A 19,783-nucleotide genomic window follows, 5' to 3' on the forward strand; every position below is an offset into this window, starting at 1 on the left:
GACAATTTAATAGCATTCAAATGTCTTGTGTGTGCCTCTGAAAGTTCAGACTTAAGCAGCTGGATAAATAAACAAAATGATCACAACTGTGGAGGACAAGCACTTTTTTCTGGAAGCACACAACTTCTGCCCAATTAAAACATGCACTCCTAGCTCTCAACATGTGGGCCGAACCAAAACCACTTTATATTATTTTTCAAATATTTATTTGGGGACTGACAGCTGTGCTGTCAAACCAGAACCTAAATAATAGGGCTGCCACTTCAGTGGGCTGCTCATATAGTAGTCAAAGTCTTGCTATTTAAGGGCTAGGTTGACCCGCTTTTGTTTCAGGCATTTTCATCACTGATGCAATTTACACCAAAATTGGTACTTCATATTAATGTTGACATCAATTCAGATCATGATATTAAATCACAACATGTAAAGATTTTAAAATTGGGCTTCTTGATGGGGAGGAGCCAAGATGGCGACCGGGACGGCCGCCTAGTCCCTCGGCTCCGAAGACCATCACCTCCCGAGCTCACATCCTGCCTGTAATCCTGTATTGAAACGGCGCACTTGTGGTGACGAACACCTCCGACTACCTACGGCGAAATCCTGAGGCTTGCGCCTGCTTTCACTTGGGAGAAAAGTGCAGCTACAGTTCGCGGCCCGCAGCAGCCCCGAGACCGGAGCCTCGAGTAGATAGTGAGGCTGGTCACCAAATGAATAACAACGGGCGCCAGCGACCAAGAGGTAACGGGCGGCTCCTGTGTGACGAGGAACGGCCGATTTTTGAACCGCATATCCTGTCGGCTGCGGGTGCGACTCCAAGGCGTGCCTGACCATGTGCTTGGTGTGAATTGTACGATCGTAGGAGCCTTGAATGTTCACCGCTGGGAAACTGCTTGCGCATTGTCCCGCTATCGGCGGGAGGCTCCCGGATTTTTGTTCACTTATTACCGAGCAGGGCTTGCTCTCATCGACAGTTGTTTCTTGCAATATATTGGTCTTGGCAGCCACGAGGGCGGTACAAGGATGCCTGATGCCCCTCTGCCTGCAAATTGGCCCCGAATCAGGGTGACTCTGCCCGTGCACATAACGGACAAGATGGAGTGCAGCCTCGAGGAGACTGAGCCACACAGTGATCGTGGATGTATGGAGAAGGGAGCCTCACTCGAGGGGGGGCTTGGAAGAGACCTGCACTTTGGCGATCTTATGGCTGCTATTGTTGCCCTGCGTCACGACTTGGTACAATCTGCCCAAATCCTGTGTAGTAAGGTGGATGAGATCGTGTGTGTACTGGGGCACTCGAGAACTGCTGGTCAACGAGTATACAGTGATATGCCTCATTCACGGCCCGGCTGTACCAAGATCGCAGCACTAAGCGACGCTGGCGGGCTTGAAAACCCTATACCCGGGACTTCTCTTGTTGAGGATCTTGAATGCCTGGGACGACGTGCAGACCTTGGTTTGGAATCGCGACGGGTGTATTAGCCCCAAGTCATGACTCCCATGACCCGGAGGCCGCTCCAGCTGTGGTTGGACATTGAGACTTTTCTCCCCGGCCCTGCGCTGCTGAATATCAGGTGGAAGGTGTGCTTTCGGGCCGGGCCGGGGTCACTAGAACGTCGTGGGAGGGGTCTGGCCGCTGTCCGGTTACATCAAATTGACGCTCCTGTGCTGCTGCTTACGCCTGCCTGGGCACTTCGACTCCCCGTACAGATTGACTTGGGCGCTGATACTTTGGCGCGCATTGGTAGCACAGTTAAGACGGGACAGGGATGACCGATGCCTACTGTAGACTGGTGGTCCCTAGCCGATGACCGATACGGATATGTGACGTACTGATTTACATGATAGCGCAATATGCAGAATGTGTGCCTTGGAAATTGTTTGGTAGTAATCGTTCTTGTTATTGGACTCTACACCCTGTGCTGTTCTAGAACCTGCGGGAGGGTGATGCCGAGGGACTGGTGGAGGGCTCCTCTTCGCTTCTCATTGCTTTGATTGTAGTTATCGACTCCGCCATTTTGGGTGTTTCTCTCCTCCTCCCTTTCTTTCACTTTTTCCCTTCTGTGGGGCAGTTCCGGGGCGATAGGCACACTGTTAGTGGGTTGGGCCGTAGCCATTACAGGGGTGCAGGGTGGCGGGTACGGGGGGGGGGGGTTTGTTATTTTAGTTTGTTTTGTTCTATGGTCCCTATTGAACTCCTCTCTTTCTTTATTTTTGAAAAAAAAAATTTTCTTCCTTCTTTAGGGTAATTCTGGGGCGATAGGCACGCCGTTAGTGGGGTAGGCCATAGCCATTACGGTGATGTAGGGTGGTGGGTGTTGGGGAGGGTTTGTTATTTTAGTTTGTTTTGTTCTATGGTCCCTTTCTCTCTTCTTTCTAAGTAGGGTTGGCTGTATCTCCTTCTTTCATCCTTTTCTCTGTCGGGCATCTGCACTTGCCTCTATTTTATTGGCTCGGAAGGGTGGGCTTTTCGGATGATGCTTTCGCTAAATTGTTTGCCATTGTCTGACCTTTACTCCTGGCCTGCCTTCGGCGGGCGTAGTGTGTTTTAGGCCGTATTGTTCGTCACCGATTCCCGATTGCGTGGAGGGATACACCCCTCCCGTCTCTTCTTGTCTATCGTGTAGTGTGATGCCTTCGATGATATAGCCACAGCTACTTCTTCAATTATAAAAATGAAACCTCTTCCATCCTAGCGTTCGTGGTGCCTACAACCATATATTATGGTTACACCGTGATTACTCCTTGAGCCGTAAACATGTGCAATGCTTCTGCTTATATTTCCTGAGTTTGCGGCCGGCCCCTGTGGTTGTGGGCCTGCGCTTGTAATGCTTTGGTCGAATCAATAAAGGTTTAAAAAAAAAAAAAAAATTGGGCTTCTTCAATTATTTATGGATTAAGCAATTGCTGTTTTATTTTAACAGGAACATTTATTCATAACTTAACTGCTTGAGATTTGGGTTTCATGCGAAAAATGCATTTTGGAAAATCCCTATATGTGCTAACCTTAGCCAATGCAAAGATGACAAATGTGAATATTTTCTGAACTTCCATCACAATATAGACCAGAGAACACTAGAGAGGAGATTTGTGAGTAATATTCCTATGACTCGTGTCTCTGGTTCGCATGAAAGAGTTATAGCCTACTCTGTTCTTTCTAAAGTCTGTTCTGTCTTTTCATGTCTTTACAATTTTGTACAGAGTGGAGAGTGACCATTTCCCATTCTTTGTCTTTTGAGGGAAAGAGAACAACTTCCAAACAAATTGGGCAGTTTATTGGGTATGAGCAGCTGTAATGTGTTAGGTGTTCGTAAGCTATTTGCACGGGGTTTGATGAGTGGAAATCCTTGGTGGCTGCAAGTTTGTTTTCTAGCTGGCTCGCCGAAGTGGTAGATGTGTATTATTTAATTCAAACTTAGAACTTAATGCAAGATCTAGTTGTAAATGTAATGGCTGGTACTCCAAGAGTCTGAGATTAAAGGAGAGGCAGTTGGACCAAGGTAAAAGACTGGCCCATAATATCTAAGCTGCCCCATTTTCTAAAACTAGCATAAGAGCATTAAAAAAGCTTAAAAGCTTTCTATCTGGAATTGAAAAAGGGAACATATGAATCCAATGGATATCATCCGTGAAATATGTAAAGCCAAAGAATTCTAACCCATTCTGAGATGTGGTCAGTAAATTAAATCCTTCCAACAAGATGGATGGAAGAATTGAATTAATCTCAGCCATTGGTAATTACTTCTGCTGCATCCCAGTCCATTGTTAATTTGTGCCCCATGCAACCTCAGTTTGGACCTAGCTATATGCAAATCAGTCTTGACTCTGCTCCAATGGGAACAGTACAGCCCAAGGACCGGAGTACCCCCGTTCCTGCCTAGTAAGCCCTGTTATTCGCCATTCAATACTAAAGGAGTCTACCAGATTCGGCCCACATTAGTCCCCAAGTTACAAAGCCTAGGTTTGGCCTTAAGAGTCAACTTTAACAGATCTGAATGCTAAATTTGTGCAAGTATCCAGCAGGTTTGCTGGCCTAGAGCAATTTTATCCAACTGAATGGCAGTGGACAGTGGACAAGTGCAAGAGGACCTGAGCGTATCTCAGCAGGCTCCTGTCTTCAGATGATGAGGGTCTGTGACATCTCATGGTCTATTTCCTACATAGCGCATCTGGCCTCCTTCAGTCTCTGGACAGCCTATGTCAGTGTCAGACATCCGTTCAGCAAATCCTCGCAATTGATAAATATTCCTCTCAGCAACCTAGAGACAACACGCCCAGGCAACAGTCCTCAGTGCCATGTACCATCTACAGGCACACACATGCAGCCCAGTACAAATACACAAGTATCATGAGCTATCTGGTGCTACACACAATCCATGCAGACCAAGGGCGAGTAAATTAGCTGAATTTCATGACACTTTCATCGACAAAATGGTGCATATTTTATAAGCGTCGTCACGCAGTAACCAGCATGTCTCAATGCACCACAGACTGCATGACAGCACTCTGTATGAATCCCGCCAATGCCCAAAGCTTGATGGTCCTGGTTTGGGGATTTTGTGTCTTGCATCCAGTGTACAGCTTGGGTCACACAATGTATCTATACCATGGTGCACAACCGAAGGCTGAGGTTCATGTTTGAAGTATCTTATTTTACATACAGTGCACGACTGCCCTGGTAAAACTACTAATTGGGCCAGATGTACGACCATTGAATTTTGCGACTCGCTAATTGCGACAAATTGCGAGTCGCAATTTGTGAGTCGCATATTCAATGTACAACAGTGTCTCAGACATTGTTTGCCATTCCCAATGGGGTCCCAAATTGCATGCCTCATGAATATTAATGAGGCTATCGCAATTTGCAACCTCATTGGGAATGGCTCGCACTCCCAAGGATGGTGACCTGCTGGGGTCAGCAGACCACCATGTCTGGGACTGCTTTGTCAATAAAGCAGTTTATGTTTTTTAAATGCAGCCCGTTTTCCTTAAAGGCAAAAAGGGATGCATTTAAAAAAGAAAAATTAAACTTTTCAGTTTCATTTTTTAAGGGCAGGCAGTAGTCCCTGGGACCACTGCCTGCTCTTGTAAAATATTTGTGCACCCATTCACAAAGGGTAAGGGGTCCCCTGGGGACCCATCCCCGTTTGCGACTGGTTTACCACCTACATGAAGTAGGCCGTAAACTGCGAGTTTTTGCAACCGCGAATGCAGTCGCAAAACACTCATACATGGCATTTACACTCTATTAGGAAGGGTCGCCCTTGGCACGCCACTCCTAATAGCGAGTCGCTAACCTATTTTGCGAGCCGGTAATAGATTAGCGACTCGCAAAATAGGATTCGTACATTGTGCATCTGTTTTTTGCAATCGCAAATGGGCCAAATGCCCCTTTGTGACAGCAAAAAAAGGTCGTCCATCTGGCCCATTATTGTCCTTAGTATGCCACTATTATTGAATTGAATAGCTGTTATTTTAATTACCACTAAAAAATGAAAAGGTGTATCAGCCCATAATGATCCAAACCTGTCACCATAAGTGTACATAGAAGTCTCATAAGTAAGTGTATTAATGTATTAATGACAAATCTATTTTTCCAGAATAACAGTGGTAAGGATGCAGTAGGGCAGGAACCTGCATCATACCGTTGTCAGACAGGATTACGTCTTGTCGCTTATGAAACTCAAGATGTAATAACAAGAATGGGAGTGTGAACTCTTTGTCATGCTGTGTGTTGTTTTGTGCTTCAAATAGTGTATTAAACCAGACTTTTATTTGCAAATTATCACCATTCAAGGTATTTCATTCTTACCTTGGCACCGGGTTTAAATTGATGACGGGCATATCATTGCTGAATAAATCAAATTCCTCATCATCCTCGGCTTCATCTTCGGCACCTTTGACCAGCCACCGGCCCAACTCGGTTGCCTTCTTGTCCAGTTGGTTTGCTCGTTTGATTGCGGCTGCCCTGAAAGAACCATTCAACATACGATTTCAGTTTTTCACATAAAGCTCATTTCTTCTACCATAACAGTGGGTGTGATTGACCCACAAACCTACACAAAAACCTTAGGGGGAGGTTATCAAAGCAAATAGTCTCCCTTGATAGAGTGAGGGGGCTTTGATTATCTTGGTATTCTAATATCAGATTCCAACTCCTGGGAGGCCCAGATGCAAAAGAGTGCTGCTACATTCAAACACATTGCCATGGCCTTCCTTAGATTTGAGAAACCAGCCAAGTCTCACCCTAATAACCCCCATCCCTTCAAATATACAGGGCATAGTTTTAACTGCAGCACTTTATGGAAACGAATAATGGGCCCATTCAGACTTGACTAAGTTAGGATGCAAGGAAAATAAGTTTGTGTTGTCACTATTATCCCTCCCTCAGAATTGCCCTTTTCTACCTGTATGGCTTGGTCTTGGAAAAAGACCTCTGGGCCTGGTGGCCAAGCTGCACCCGTTAGCTTATTGGGTGCATATTTGGAAGTTGGATGTCCTGACACCATATAAGGAGGGCCTAGCTGACATCCTTGAAAGGTCAGGAATTGTAAGGAAGATCTCTTGTTTAAGGTTAATCAAGGCAAACTTGATGGAGGGTGGCTTGGTAGACTTCTGTAATTCGCCTGAACTCATTGGACAGGGCTCCTTCGAACTGTAAAAACCAACGTTTTGGGAAAGGCACTATGCAAAACGGATTGCTTCTGGAGATGCAGGAGAGATAGCACAATATTTTGTAACTTTTAAAGCTTCTCCTTTTTATGAAAACTTGTTAGATACAATCTGCCCTGCTGCTGCAAAATCCCTTTATTTAAAATTTCATTACAGCATCACCCCCTCATGGGTCCTACCTGTCCCAGTCCTGACATAGTGAGGCAGTCCTGCCTCCACCCAGCCAATCAAAACGGCAGACAAAACCAAAGGCTAAAGTTTACATAAATCCCTCCCACCCACTGCCATGCCTGTTTTTTTCCTGCTACGACGGCGGTCGGAATGCTGGTGCTCCGGGTTCCTGTGTCTGTTTCCGGTATTTTCTGCGGAATGGTTGTGAGACCGTGAGTATTTCTGATTCCATGTTTTGTGGCTAAAGCAATATGTGTATGCTGTTTTCTCTCTGTGTGGCCGCTCCGGTGCTCGGTCGGCCGCGCTCCCGTTCTGGGGTCAGGACGGTCCCCACGCATGTGCTGGGCTGGGGCGGGGAGCTCTCCTGGTGTCCTGGACCCGGGTCCTTCCAGGGCTAGTGGTTTAGTACAGTGTCCGGCCCCCGTGGCCATGTTTGAAGTATGTGGCTGTGGGTGGAGAATGCAGGGCTGCCCTTTTTGTTGAAGTTTCAGGTCTCACCTTGCGAGACTTGGTGTTTGGGGGTATAAGTTAATGGAGGTTGCTGGGCACTTCCTTTTTTGTGTATTGAGAGTTCCTGTGAGGTTTCCTCCTGTTTTGCTCACCATGAGTGAGGGAGCTTCTTCTCCTGTGCCTGCAAAGGCGGTTTCCAAGCAGCATAATGTCCAGGACCTGCAAGCGGATGACGTTTTGCAGATTTCTAGGGCTGATTTGAAGGAGTTGATCAATTCAGATGTAAAGTCTGTGCTGTTGGAGCCTGCGGCAAAGAGGTCTAAAGATAATGAGGAGGAAATGGACAATACCCCTAAGGGAAAGTACGTTCAGAACAAGTTTTTCGGACATGCTTGTCCATATTCAGGAGGTGCTTGGTTTTGAACCTAAATCATTGTCTGATGAGGGGTTTTACGCACAATATAGTTCCTCTGTGGTGGATGACCTTCTCTTCCATGATGTCCTGAAGGATATACTGTCTAAAGAATGGCTTGAGGTTGATAATCAGGGTATTCCTCGAATTCTGGGGAAGCGGTATTGACTGGCGGACTTTGACACCCAGTTTCCTGCGATTCCCAAAGTCAATTCTCTTTTGTCCTCTATGGCTTCCGCCTCCCCTTCCTCTTTGTCATCATAGGAGGCTTCCCTGATGGAACTGGTGGAGCGGAAGGTGGAGTATGCTCTCAAACGTTCTTACACAGCTTCTCATTTTGGGATGCGTGCTAACACTTATGCGGCCTATGCCTCACAGGTCCTTCTGAAGGATTTTGATAAGTTGTTTGACTGTCTTCAGTATCAGGGGGACCCTACTCCTGTGTTGGCTCAGATGGAGGACTTGGCGCAATTTCTCTTGGATGTGACTTTTGATTCCATGTGGGCCTTCTCCTCTGCTGCCTGGGTGGTGGTGGCTGGTAGGAGCTCTCTCTGGACCAAACCATGGTGTCTGAGGCTGCGCAGAAGGCCTTGGTCCATAAACTGCCTTTTGAGGCTCACAATGATTTGCGCATTAGCCTCCAGCGCTCCGCTCATTGCCTGGAAAGTTGCATTTTACCTTGCCTGCTTGTGCCCAGTGACCATTAGACTCATTAACGCTGTGTTGTGATCATTTCTGCTGTTTCATCGTAATTTGCGCATTGTCCTCCAGCGCTCCGCTCTGTTCCCCCCCTCCGCCTCCATTTTGTTTGTTGTGGTCGTCGTCCTCGTGTGCCCGCCCCGCCTCCCAGCTGAGACGCCCTCGCCCCTCCCCCTCCACTATCGATATATGACAGTAGTTCCCGCGCGCAGCGTTCACGCGCAGCGACCGCGCCCAATTCGCGCCGAAGGTGCGCCAAAGGTAAGCCCGTCTACGCCCGTCCGCGCCTGGACCGCGCCCAGCGCCACACCCCCTGGCCCCCGTCCCTCCCAGCCCCCCCGCATTACCTACGATGCCGCAACCCTCCTAGCCCTTAACCCCGGTCGCGCTCCCAACTGCGTCCAAGCCGCCCCTGGACAAACCCATGGACCTTTCTCCTGCTTCTCCTGCAAATTCAGCGGCACCGACAACATCTCCGCTACGACCACACCACAGATTCCCGACCCCAACCACCTACAATGCATCCTTCTCAACACCCGATCAGTCCACAGGCACGCCATTGACCTATGGAATCTACTAGACACCATTTCTCCGGACATCGCCTTCCTTACGGAAACATGGATGAATGCTTCCTCCGCACCAGACATCACCATTGCCATCCCTGAAGACTATAAGATCACTCGTAAAGACCGTACCAGCCACACAGGAGGAGGAATCGCTATCGTCCATAAGAAATCAATCCGCATATCAACCAGCTCGGACGCCAACCTCGCCAACTCCGAACACCTTCACTTCCAGATCCACATCGACCCCAAAACCACTCTCAGAGGCACCCTCCTCTACAGACCACCAGGACCCCGCGCAAAATTCAGTGAAGACATCACGGACTTCATCACCCCACACGCGCTCCCCTCCAAAGACTACATCCTTCTGGGAGACCTCAACTTTCACCTCGAAAAGATCAACGACCGCAACACCGCCACCCTCGTGGACAACCTCGCCAACCTCGGACTTAAACAACTAGTCACTTCCCCCACCCACATCGCAGGTCACACACTCGACCCCATATTCACATCCAGCAACCATGTCTCCTTCAGCCACACTACGGACCTCCTCTGGACTGACCACAGCTGCGTTCACTTCACCTACAACAAACCAAAACCCAGCATCCACCTCCAACCTACCCTACAAAGGAACTGGAGCAAAATCACCACGGACCAAATCTCCGCATCGCTCCTTCAAAACACCCCAGCCCTCTCTTCTAACGCTAACGAAGCCGCCGCCAACCTCACCCTATGGTTATCCAACACCGCTGACACCTTAGCTCCACTGAAAAAACGTCAAAACAAACCTGGCAGCAAGAAGGCCTCATGGTTCAACGACGATCTCAAGAAGTCCAAGAAACTCTGCCGCTCCCTTGAAAAGGCCTGGAAAAAAGACCCAACCACCAGCACCAAGGACGCCTTCAAAAACGCCACCCGCACTCACCACCAACTAATCCGAAAAGCCAAGAAAACAGCATTCAAGGATCGACTTGACAACAACGCTCACAACAGCAAGGAACTTTTCAACATCGTCAAGGAATTTTCCAATCCCTCGGCCAACTCCAACGACATCACCCCCTCTCAAACCCTCTGCGACTCCCTAGCCTCATTTTTCCACAACAAGATTGCAGACATCCACAACAGCTTTGACAACCAACCCGGTAACCAACCCACCCTACCATTTGCTGATCATCTTCCCCCCGTGAACACCCTTAACGACTGGAACCCAATCTCCACTGAGGACACCATCCGCCTGATGAATTCCATCCACTCAGGATCCCCCACAGACCCATGTCCTCACCACATCTTCAACAAAGCAGACTCCGTCATAGCACCGCACCTCCGAGACGTCATCAACTGCTCCTTCAATTCCGCCATCTTCCCGGAAGACTGGAAACACGCTGAACTCACCGCCCTTCTGAAAAAACCCACAGCGGACCCCACCGAACTCAAAAATTACCGCCCCATCTCGCTTCTTCCATTCCCGGCCAAAGTCATCGAGAAAGCTGTCAACAACCAGCTCGCCGCCTTCCTCAAAGCCAACAAATCCCTCAACCCCTCACAATCTGGCTTCCGAGCAAAACACAGCACTGAGACCGCCCTCATCGCAGCAACAGACGACATTCGAACTCTACTGGACAATGGAGACACAGTCGCCCTCATCCTCCTCGACCTCTCTGCAGCCTTCGACACAGTCTGCCACAACACCCTTTTACAACGCCTCAATAACATCGGAATCCAAGGAAAAGCACTTGAATGGATCACCTCGTTCCTCACCGGAAGAACCCAGAGAGTCCGCCTTCCACCATTCAAATCCAAGGCCTCTGAAGTCATCTGCGGCGTACCACAAGGATCCTCACTCAGTCCCACCCTCTTCAACGTATACATGAGCCCCCTCGCGGCCATCGCTCGCCAACACAACCTCAACATCATCTCGTACGCGGATGACACTCAACTGATCCTTTCCCTCACCAATGACCCCAGCACCGCCAAAACCAACCTACACGAAGGAATGAAAGAAGTTGCCGAATGGATGAAACAAAGCCGTCTGAAACTGAACTCCGACAAAACAGAAGTCCTCATCTTAGGTACATCCCCCTCTGCATGGGACGACTCCTGGTGGCCGGAAGCCCTCGGAAAAGCACCCATCCCAACAGACCACGCACGGAACCTAGGCGTCATCCTGGATTCTTCACTCTCAATGAACAGACAAGTCAGCGCCGTATCCTCTTCCTGCTTCAACATTCTTCGCATGCTCAGAAAAACATTTCGCTGGATCCCCTCCGAAACAAGGAAAATAGTCACCCACGCTCTGGTCACGAGCCGACTGGACTACGGAAACACCCTCTACGCAGGTACTACCGCAAAACTCCAGAAGAAACTCCAACGAATCCAAAACGCCTCAGCCAGACTCATATTAGACATCCCACGCAACGATCACATCTCTGGTCACCTTAAAGACCTCCACTGGCTACCCGTCAATAAGAGGATCACTTTCCGACTGCTTACCCACGCACACAAATCACTCTGCGACATCGGTCCAGAATGCCTCAACTCACGTCTGTCCTTCTACACCCCCTCCCGCCAACTACGTTCTTCCAGCCAAGCCCTCGCCACTGTACCTCGCATCAACAAGACCACCATGGGAGGCAGATCCTTTTCATACCTGGCTGCTAAGACATGGAACTCTCTCCCCGCTTACCTTCGCCTTACCCAGAACCACCTAGCATTCAGAAAGCAACTTAAAACGTGGATTTTTGACAAGTAATTCTCCTCCCCTTCCTAAGCGCCTTGAAACCCTCCGGGTATGTAGTGCGCTATATAAATCCTTTGACTTGACTTGACTTGACAATCTCTTTGGTGATGCTTTGAATGCAATGGTACAGCTCTCTGCAGAAGAGAAGAAGATGTTGAAGCCTTTTCAGCCTGTGCCTAAGAAGAAATCCTTTTTTCATAAACAGGGTTTTTAGGGGGCTTTGTCTTCTCTGCCCTTTTCTGGTCAGGCCCGTGGTCGGGGGGCCACGTTCCATTATAAGTACCCAGCCTCAGCAGCAGTGATCCTGGGCAGTAGGGTCAGACACGCTATTAGAATATGAGACAGAACAGGTCCTCATGCCATAGGAAGTTCAGGGTAGAACAGGGAGCAGGATGTTTCTTGGGATAGTTTAAGTGGCAGTACCATGGGCCATAATTTTACATTACAAGATACAGATGGTCAGTTTTCGCATGACCAACTCTATCAGTGTGAGGTTGTTTAAAATCTCCCACTTTAGGAAAATAAATAACAAAGTGACCTTCTTGTTGCTTGCCTCATTGGATAAGGACTGGCGAAAGGAAGAGATTACTGGTATAAAGTAGATGGCAAGCGAGTTATATAGCCATTATCCTCCTAAAATACATTATTTTCAAAAATAAATATTTCAGTAACAATTGTAGCATTACCTGACCTCAATTCTCACACATATTGGAGTACACAAAGCCTTAAACATATGCAACTATAAACATAAATCACATATGGTTTGTGTATGTAGTCACAAAACTTACTCTTGTTCATTATAGCCAACATTGCGGATGATGTATGCTGAGCTGTAAAAGAAAAACAACAAAATGTTTAGCAATTTCGGTTCAGTGATTACTTTTTTTATCTGATTTAATCTATAAGGTTTTCTTAATTTTGATTAGAATAAGGGTTAAAGAGGAAAGTTTTGTGCTAATTTATTATATACAGAAATGTCATCGAGTAGGCTTAAAAATACATTTGCAAAACATAGAATTTTTTTAACAGGTTTGGATCCACATCATAACATATATCAATGTGTTGTACTGAGCTGAAAAGGAGTAATACTATTTAAGCATGAACAATAACTGCTAATGGCTTAATCATTACCCTAATTCCATATATGAAATCAAGGGAAACATTAGTTTACTTCGTTCCTCACTACAAAAGCAGTAAAAATAGTACAAAGTTAAGTTTATTCTAGTGTGTTGCTCAGGTGAAAATATTTATGTAATTTGATATGCCCACTGTTATGTTGGGTCTGAACTGTACGGGGCCTTCCATCTACACCTAGGGTACCTTGGAAATGGTAGTATAAACTAGTGTTATTTCAGCAAGGGGGAAGTACAAGTACCAGTCCAGAATAGTCAGCCCTCGAATGGTCCGACCTTTTCCCCCACTGTAAACCCTGTATCACCAACCATGACACCTCCACTATTCCACATTGCCCAGTCTCCCGAGTTATCCCAGTCCTGTCTGTGCTCTGATAGCCTAGTACGAAGCCTAGTAAGAAACCCAAAATCCAAAACCATGCATAGGAACCACAAGAGACTGATCACAAACTTCTATCTGACCTCCCAGGATGAACAAAACAGCTAAACAACAAGAAAGAGGGTCTCGGAAAATGGGATTACCGAGTCTCATGAGGTCAGTGGAGAAACCAGCTGGGGAGTGGCAAGGGAACCAGAGCCCTCAAACAACACAGACAAAGTACTGCCCTTATCCCATTCTTCACAGCCAACCAAAGACCCTCTTAGTACCTATCCTAAAAAAACAGATGCTTAACCATCTGTTTTTAGAAACTACCGTCCCATTTCCCTTCTTCCAGTACCAGCCAAAGTTTTGGAGAAGCTAGTTCAAGAACAGCTGTGTAGTTATCTTAAATCCCGGCGTCGTTTCCACGACTCCCAGTTCAGGTTTAGTTCCAGATACAGTACTGAGACTGCCCTCCTTGAAGTCTCTGAGACCGTCTGCGAACATGTGGATTCAGGCAGATCTACCATGCTAGTGCTCCTCGACCTGTGCCCGGCATTCGATACGGTCTTCCACTCTATCCTGCTAGAAAGACTCCACAACCTTGGGATCCAGGGCACCCCTCTGTCCTGGATTTAATCCTTCCTGAGTGGCCGCACGCAACAAGTATCTCTCCAACTTTGTTATCTCCGAGGAGAAACCCTTGTATTGCGGGGTCCCCCAGAGCTCCGCCCTGAGCCCCCTCTTCTTCAATGTCTATCTCTCCCCCTGGCGGCACTGGTTGAATCCTACGGGACAAGAGTGATCTCCTATGCCGACGACACACAACTGGTGTTCTCGTTCGATGACTCCTCCGAGACAGCGATTGTCAATTTCATACACTGTTTATGTAATATCTCCACTGGGATGTCGCAGAACACGCTGAAACTCAACTTGGACAAAACTGAGGTTCTAATTTTCAATCAATCAAGCCCCCTCCTACATCACTGTGGTGGCCATCCGAGTTGAATCCCCCTCCCAAGCCGGTGAACTCGGCTAGGGACCTTGGGTTCCGGTTTGATAATTAATTATCGTGTAAATCCCAAATCAGTCAGGTTTCCTCGGCCTGCTTTGGAAAGCTGCACATGCTCTGCAAAATCCTTCACTTTCTTCCCATGGTGTCCCGTCGTACCATCATCCATGCCCTGATCACGTCCCATCTCGACTATGCAAACAGTCTCTATGTGGGAACTCCAGCTTATCTGATCAAATGTCTGCAGATCGTTTAAAACGCGACTGCCAGGCTGATTTGCAAAATCCCTTATCCCACTCAATTTCTACCCACTTAAGGAAACTCCATTGGCCTCCCGTGACCAAACGCATTCTATTCAAGTCTCTCGTCCTAGCCTTTAGATCGCTTCAGGGTCATGGCCCAGTCTATCTTAGAGCTTGACTCAAGAACTCCCAGTCCAGCCCGGTCCTCAGATCAAACAATCTCCGCCTTCTGGCTACTCCACGCTTCCGCCGCTCTAGAATGGGCCACAAGGAAAACAAGGGAACCCTACCCACAACGGAACCAGGGTGCGTACTATATATCGAAAACAGTGGTTCCAGTGGCACATTAATTGTATAAGCAATAATCAATGCAAAACATAGTATCAAATAACATTATGAGGGTTTTTAGGGGATGTCGGAGGGAAAAACAATACTCTTAATAGCAAGTTTCATATCATCATCAGTTTTATATTATATCAAAGAAAAATAAATCCTTTAGTAACCATAGTTTTCAAGACAAAGTGCAAAGGTGTCCCAAGTGTATTGTGAGAACCAAAAATACAGTTGAGTGACAACAAGTGAGTTATATACATGGTTTCTGCAGGGAATTTATACATGGGAGAGGGAAAAACGACCATTAAACCAGTTATTGTAAAAAACAAATGTTTACAGTGGCTATCTACAGTCATAGGCACTGTTTATATGGTTCATTTCCATAAGGGCGTCGACGGCGTTTCGACCCGGAGAGGGATGTAGGGTCTCGTCAGGACTGGGGAAATGTGGGACATCTGTGAAAGTGAAAAAATAAAATGAGGGTTTGAACACTATGTGTACAGAATTTTGGCTAGAGAGAAATTGGTCCGGGAGGTATGGTTACCTGAGTGAATACATGCTCAATGGCTTGTTCGCTAGTGGTGAAGTGCTAACCATATGTGATAAGTATGAAAATAATTTGACTTACAGTGAACCCGGCCGGGTACTGTGGCATGGAGGGAAGGAAGAAGATTGCAGTCAGGACCGAACAAAATCATGTTAAACAATGAACAAGTGTAGGCCGCCTGTAGCAGAGTTAATTACCACTGTAGGTGGTAGCAGTGGAACCTGCTCGATGGCAGGGTGTGGGAGTCTTAGTTTCAGGATGGGTGAGCCGCAGCGGGAATGACCCTGATAAGGCTGTTCGGCAACATGTGGTAAACCGGGATGATGCCTACAATGGATGAAGCAATGGGCTAAATTAGCATTAGATAACAACTCGTGAGTGTTGACTTATGGTTGTAACAGAGCGAGGTGCGGCCTCTTACCCGGAGCGGGATAATAGCGCGATCGCTATTGGGAGTCTGTCTCGATCCGACTGTGGTTGCTTTGGATGGAGCGCGTTTACGGCGTGCATCTAATTTAGTACATTGCTTCATCCATTGTCGTTTTTCCCTCTCCCATGTATAAATCCCCTGCAGAAACCTTGTATATAACTCACTTGTTGTCACTCAACTGTATTTTTGGTTCTCACAATACACTTGGGACACCTTTGCACTTTGTCTTGAAAACTATGGTTACTAAAGGATTTATTTTTCTTTGATATAATACAAGACTGATGGTGATATGAAACTTGGTGTTAAGAGTATTGTTTTTCCCTTCCGACATCCCCTAAAAACTCTCATAATGTTATTTAATACTATGTTTTGCATTGATTATTGCTTATACAATTAATGTGCCACTGGAACCACTGCTCTAGAATGGGCGGCAGAGCCATTGCCATGATCACGGACAAAACCTGGAACAGCCTACCTCTCTCCTTGCAGTAGGCCGAGTCGGAGACGCTCTTCCGACGTTCATTAAATACCTGGCTGTTTTCCGACCCTCAGACCCTGGCTAGTTCCTCATCTGCCATCTGCCTCTAGCGCCGGGACACCAAGTTGGGGGGTATCTGTGCGCTTTATAAGCTTCAAAAATAAATAAATACTCCACCTAAAAGCCCAGCAAGCCTTGTATCATCTGCCTTTTTACATGTGGGAAGAGCACTTACAATGAGAGACTTGGAAGCAAAAAAAAATGTGAATGCAAATGGAGCAACATCACAATGTTACTTTGACTCTTCGTGGGCATCCACCCCAACTAATCTGCAACTTTCGAATGACTAAACATTGCCAGATATCCCTATCTACAGACTGACCATAATATAAACCTACCAGGAATCGATTAACTCACCAGCAAAGATGGGGAAATTTCGCACTTTCAACACGTCCATTGACGAAATGTTGGGCATTAGTCTTACACTGCCTTTGCCCATAGGTCCAGGCACCTCCTATGTACAGAACCTTAAACCACAAAGCCTACCCAGCAGCTCAGATCAAGGCCTCATAATTTCCAGCATCCAGTACTCATTAAAATGGGTTTTGAATTCAGTACTCACAATTCTCGAGAATATTGTCCATGACAATGATCCCAGCACTGATCTCCTCATGCTTATATTGGAAGCCATGCCCATGAAACCGACCAAGCCCAAAGTATCAATTCAAACAAGCACTAGTGTAAGTACCTGGCCTACCTCTCTACCAAGACCTGATGTACTAACTAATCTTGCTCCACTACTATTTGAAGGAGCCCTAGAACCAGAGGCGCCAAACAAGCAGGGTGCACCGTGGCCCTGACCACTGTAGCCTAGCAAATTCAAGCCGCGATACTCCATCAGACGAAGCAATGAAGCACACCCAACCAAGAACTGCCGTCAGCAGTTGTACAGATTCCAAAGGCAAAGTAAATTCTCAGGCAGAGGCTGAATTGCCACTGGAAGTCTTGAAGAAGACTAGCCCTGCAAACCAGATGCCAGATCCCACAACACGCAAAGCAGCAATTAATAAACTAGTTCAGAGTCCAGTAGTTGTGGGCAAAAAGAAGGGCAAAAACGTAGTCCAATTGCAGAGAATGCCTAAAGGAAAGAGGAAGAGATTTCAACTAAAAATTATAACTATGGACAAAGAAGAGAGCTACAATTTAAACAATCTTTTTGCAGAGCCGGCAGAATGCCGCAATAAAAAACAGTTACACCCAATATTTAGGCAATTGACTGCACAAATTCTCAAGCCCCCAATATCGTTGGAAAAGGAAGTGGAGAACATCTCACAACAGAAATTGGCACCAAGGATGAAAAAGAAAGCTAGGAGAACCAAAACATCCCAAAGGTATGCACTAAAAGAGAAAATAAGCTACGAAAATAGCTATCCTCCATCAGGCATGAGCATAAGCATCATTGCTGTGCAAGTCACATCCACCTTAACTTTGGTGGATCAATGGAAACCTAAGCCCTTTTGTGAAATAATTCACTGATGCCCCTCTTCAGGACATAGAGCCACTAAATACTTGTGCAAGAGCATTCCCTCCACCCTATGTACAATCATTGGGAGTGCCTGATCTATCACTCCAAGGTTCCTCCAGTCCCATTTTTAGAGACACTGCCTACGTAGCAATGCAAGTCACTTTCATTGACCTTTTACCAGTCCCTGAGCATCCACCTCCATTGAACCACACAAGCTTGTTGGATGTGTTCCGGGCTATCCCTGCACTTTCCATGATATCATCACAGGACACAAGACTAGGAAATCCGAGCAGTCAGAACCCTGCAACATTTGAGTCAATAGGAGAGGGTGTATACAGCAAAGTAGAGTCCTACACACCAGTCACCCCTAGTTGATTAGTGATAAAATACACTGCCTCTACTTGATGGGCCTGGGCATGCTCCCACAGTGGAGAAAAGCAAGGCCAGCTGATATAGTTCATGATCATCAAAAGGAATCATGCGCGGTACCAAGTGCACAGCGAGAGCCGCATGAACCACAGCGCCCTCCAAAAAGGCCTGAAGGCAACTACAGATTCTCACCAGGCACGCTAAGCAATGCATGAGCTCTAACATTGACCATGTGGAGGTCTACTGCTGTTAGGACAGTCACTAACAGAGAGGAAACAAGGCCTGGTCCCCGAATAGAGGAAGCCCATTGGCAATTTGTATTTATTTATTTCAGTGTTTTATAGAGGGCGAACTTGACCCGTTAGGGTATCAGAGCGCTTTACAGGAAAACATAGCATTGCATAGACAGTCTTAGAATCACCAGGTAACGGATTGAGTAGTAAGGGGGGGCAGGATACATAGGAGAGAGAAGGGCATGTTATACAGATTGCATTTACAATTACTCAAGACGAGACAACATATATATAGGTTACATTTACAACTACTCCAGACAAGTTCCCAAGGTTCTTGGTGGGGTGACTAGGTAATCCGAAGGGAGCAGTAGACAGCCATAGATCAGGGCCATAGTCGTGGTTGAGGCAAAGATTAAATGAGAAATGTACTCATAAGGAAGGTTTTGGCATCTTTTTTAAGCGAGCCAAAGAAGGGATTCTTCTGATGACAGGTGGGAGAGAGTTCCATATTCTTAGAGCAGCCCCAGATGGCAATGGTTGCCAATAGCTCTTAGTAGGACTGAGAAAATCTGTCCGGGAGCTGGTACAAATTTGTATACATGTTTTTTAATGGAAAGAAAGCCCCCATCTGCTGCCTACACCCACAAGCTCACGGACAGCAATAGTACGCAAGGTGGTGTAAGTGGTATCAACATCCTGTCATGGAACATAGCTAGACTACAACCAAAACTGGAGGATATTGGCTCGACAGAATTTGTGAGTACAAAGGAGATATGCTGCTTCCAGAAGACGTGGGCAGCAAACACTTGTAGTGCCCAACAAACATCCCCGGACTTCATGGGGTTCACAACAGAGGGAAGTAAACTAAGTAGAGGGACAGTGGCATTTAGCTGTGAGATTTTTGGTTATAAGACATGTCAGCCTATCCAAGTTGCCATAAATAAACTCCTTAGGAGGATTCTGATGATCCCCCAGAATGTCCCCTCAGAGACTGTGCACGTGGGATTAGGGGCAGGGTTTATTTCTGATTATATTCAAATCTGCCCCTTGTTTCTTTGATTTTCTGTTTGGATGAAAAGGGATCTAGAATTTAACAGACATATTCTAAGAGATTGCCTGGATTTTAAGAATTGTAATCTCATCTGCTGGCTGTATTATGTTAAAAGTACTCTGGGCGAGCTTGGTACACAGAGCTTTTCTCTGACCCATGACACAGTTTCAAAGCTGATGTCTCTTGGGTTAAGGAGGCCTTTCACGTTAACATGCAAGGAAAAAGGGCTGAACGTATGATGTCTAAACTTTCATGTGCCCCTTATGCTCTGGTGAAATTCTCATGTATTACAGAGTTGTATTTAACAATTGATATGCCTGTTTTCCACAGAAGACTGTTGTCCTATTTTCATTTGAATCTGTGTCCCC

The 19,783-nt window shown here is 46.6% G+C and overlaps 1 protein-coding gene across 1 annotated transcript in view; it reads right to left on the bottom strand.

The window, feature by feature from the left end:
* The window catches only part of LOC144768501 (fer-1-like protein 4), a 936,890-nt gene that overhangs the window by 652,787 nt on the left and 264,320 nt on the right, over positions 1-19,783 (bottom strand). The window contains exons 6-7 of the mRNA XM_078652210.1: positions 12,490-12,531; positions 5,810-5,965 (exon numbers count right to left, since the gene is read on the bottom strand). Coding sequence (XP_078508336.1) covers positions 5,810-5,965; positions 12,490-12,531 — 198 coding nt within the window. The remainder of the gene's footprint in view (positions 1-5,809; positions 5,966-12,489; positions 12,532-19,783) is intronic.

The sequence above is a fragment of the Lissotriton helveticus genome, chromosome 7, assembly GCF_964261635.1.
Source record: "Lissotriton helveticus chromosome 7, aLisHel1.1, whole genome shotgun sequence".
Lineage (NCBI taxonomy): Eukaryota > Metazoa > Chordata > Amphibia > Caudata > Salamandridae > Lissotriton > Lissotriton helveticus.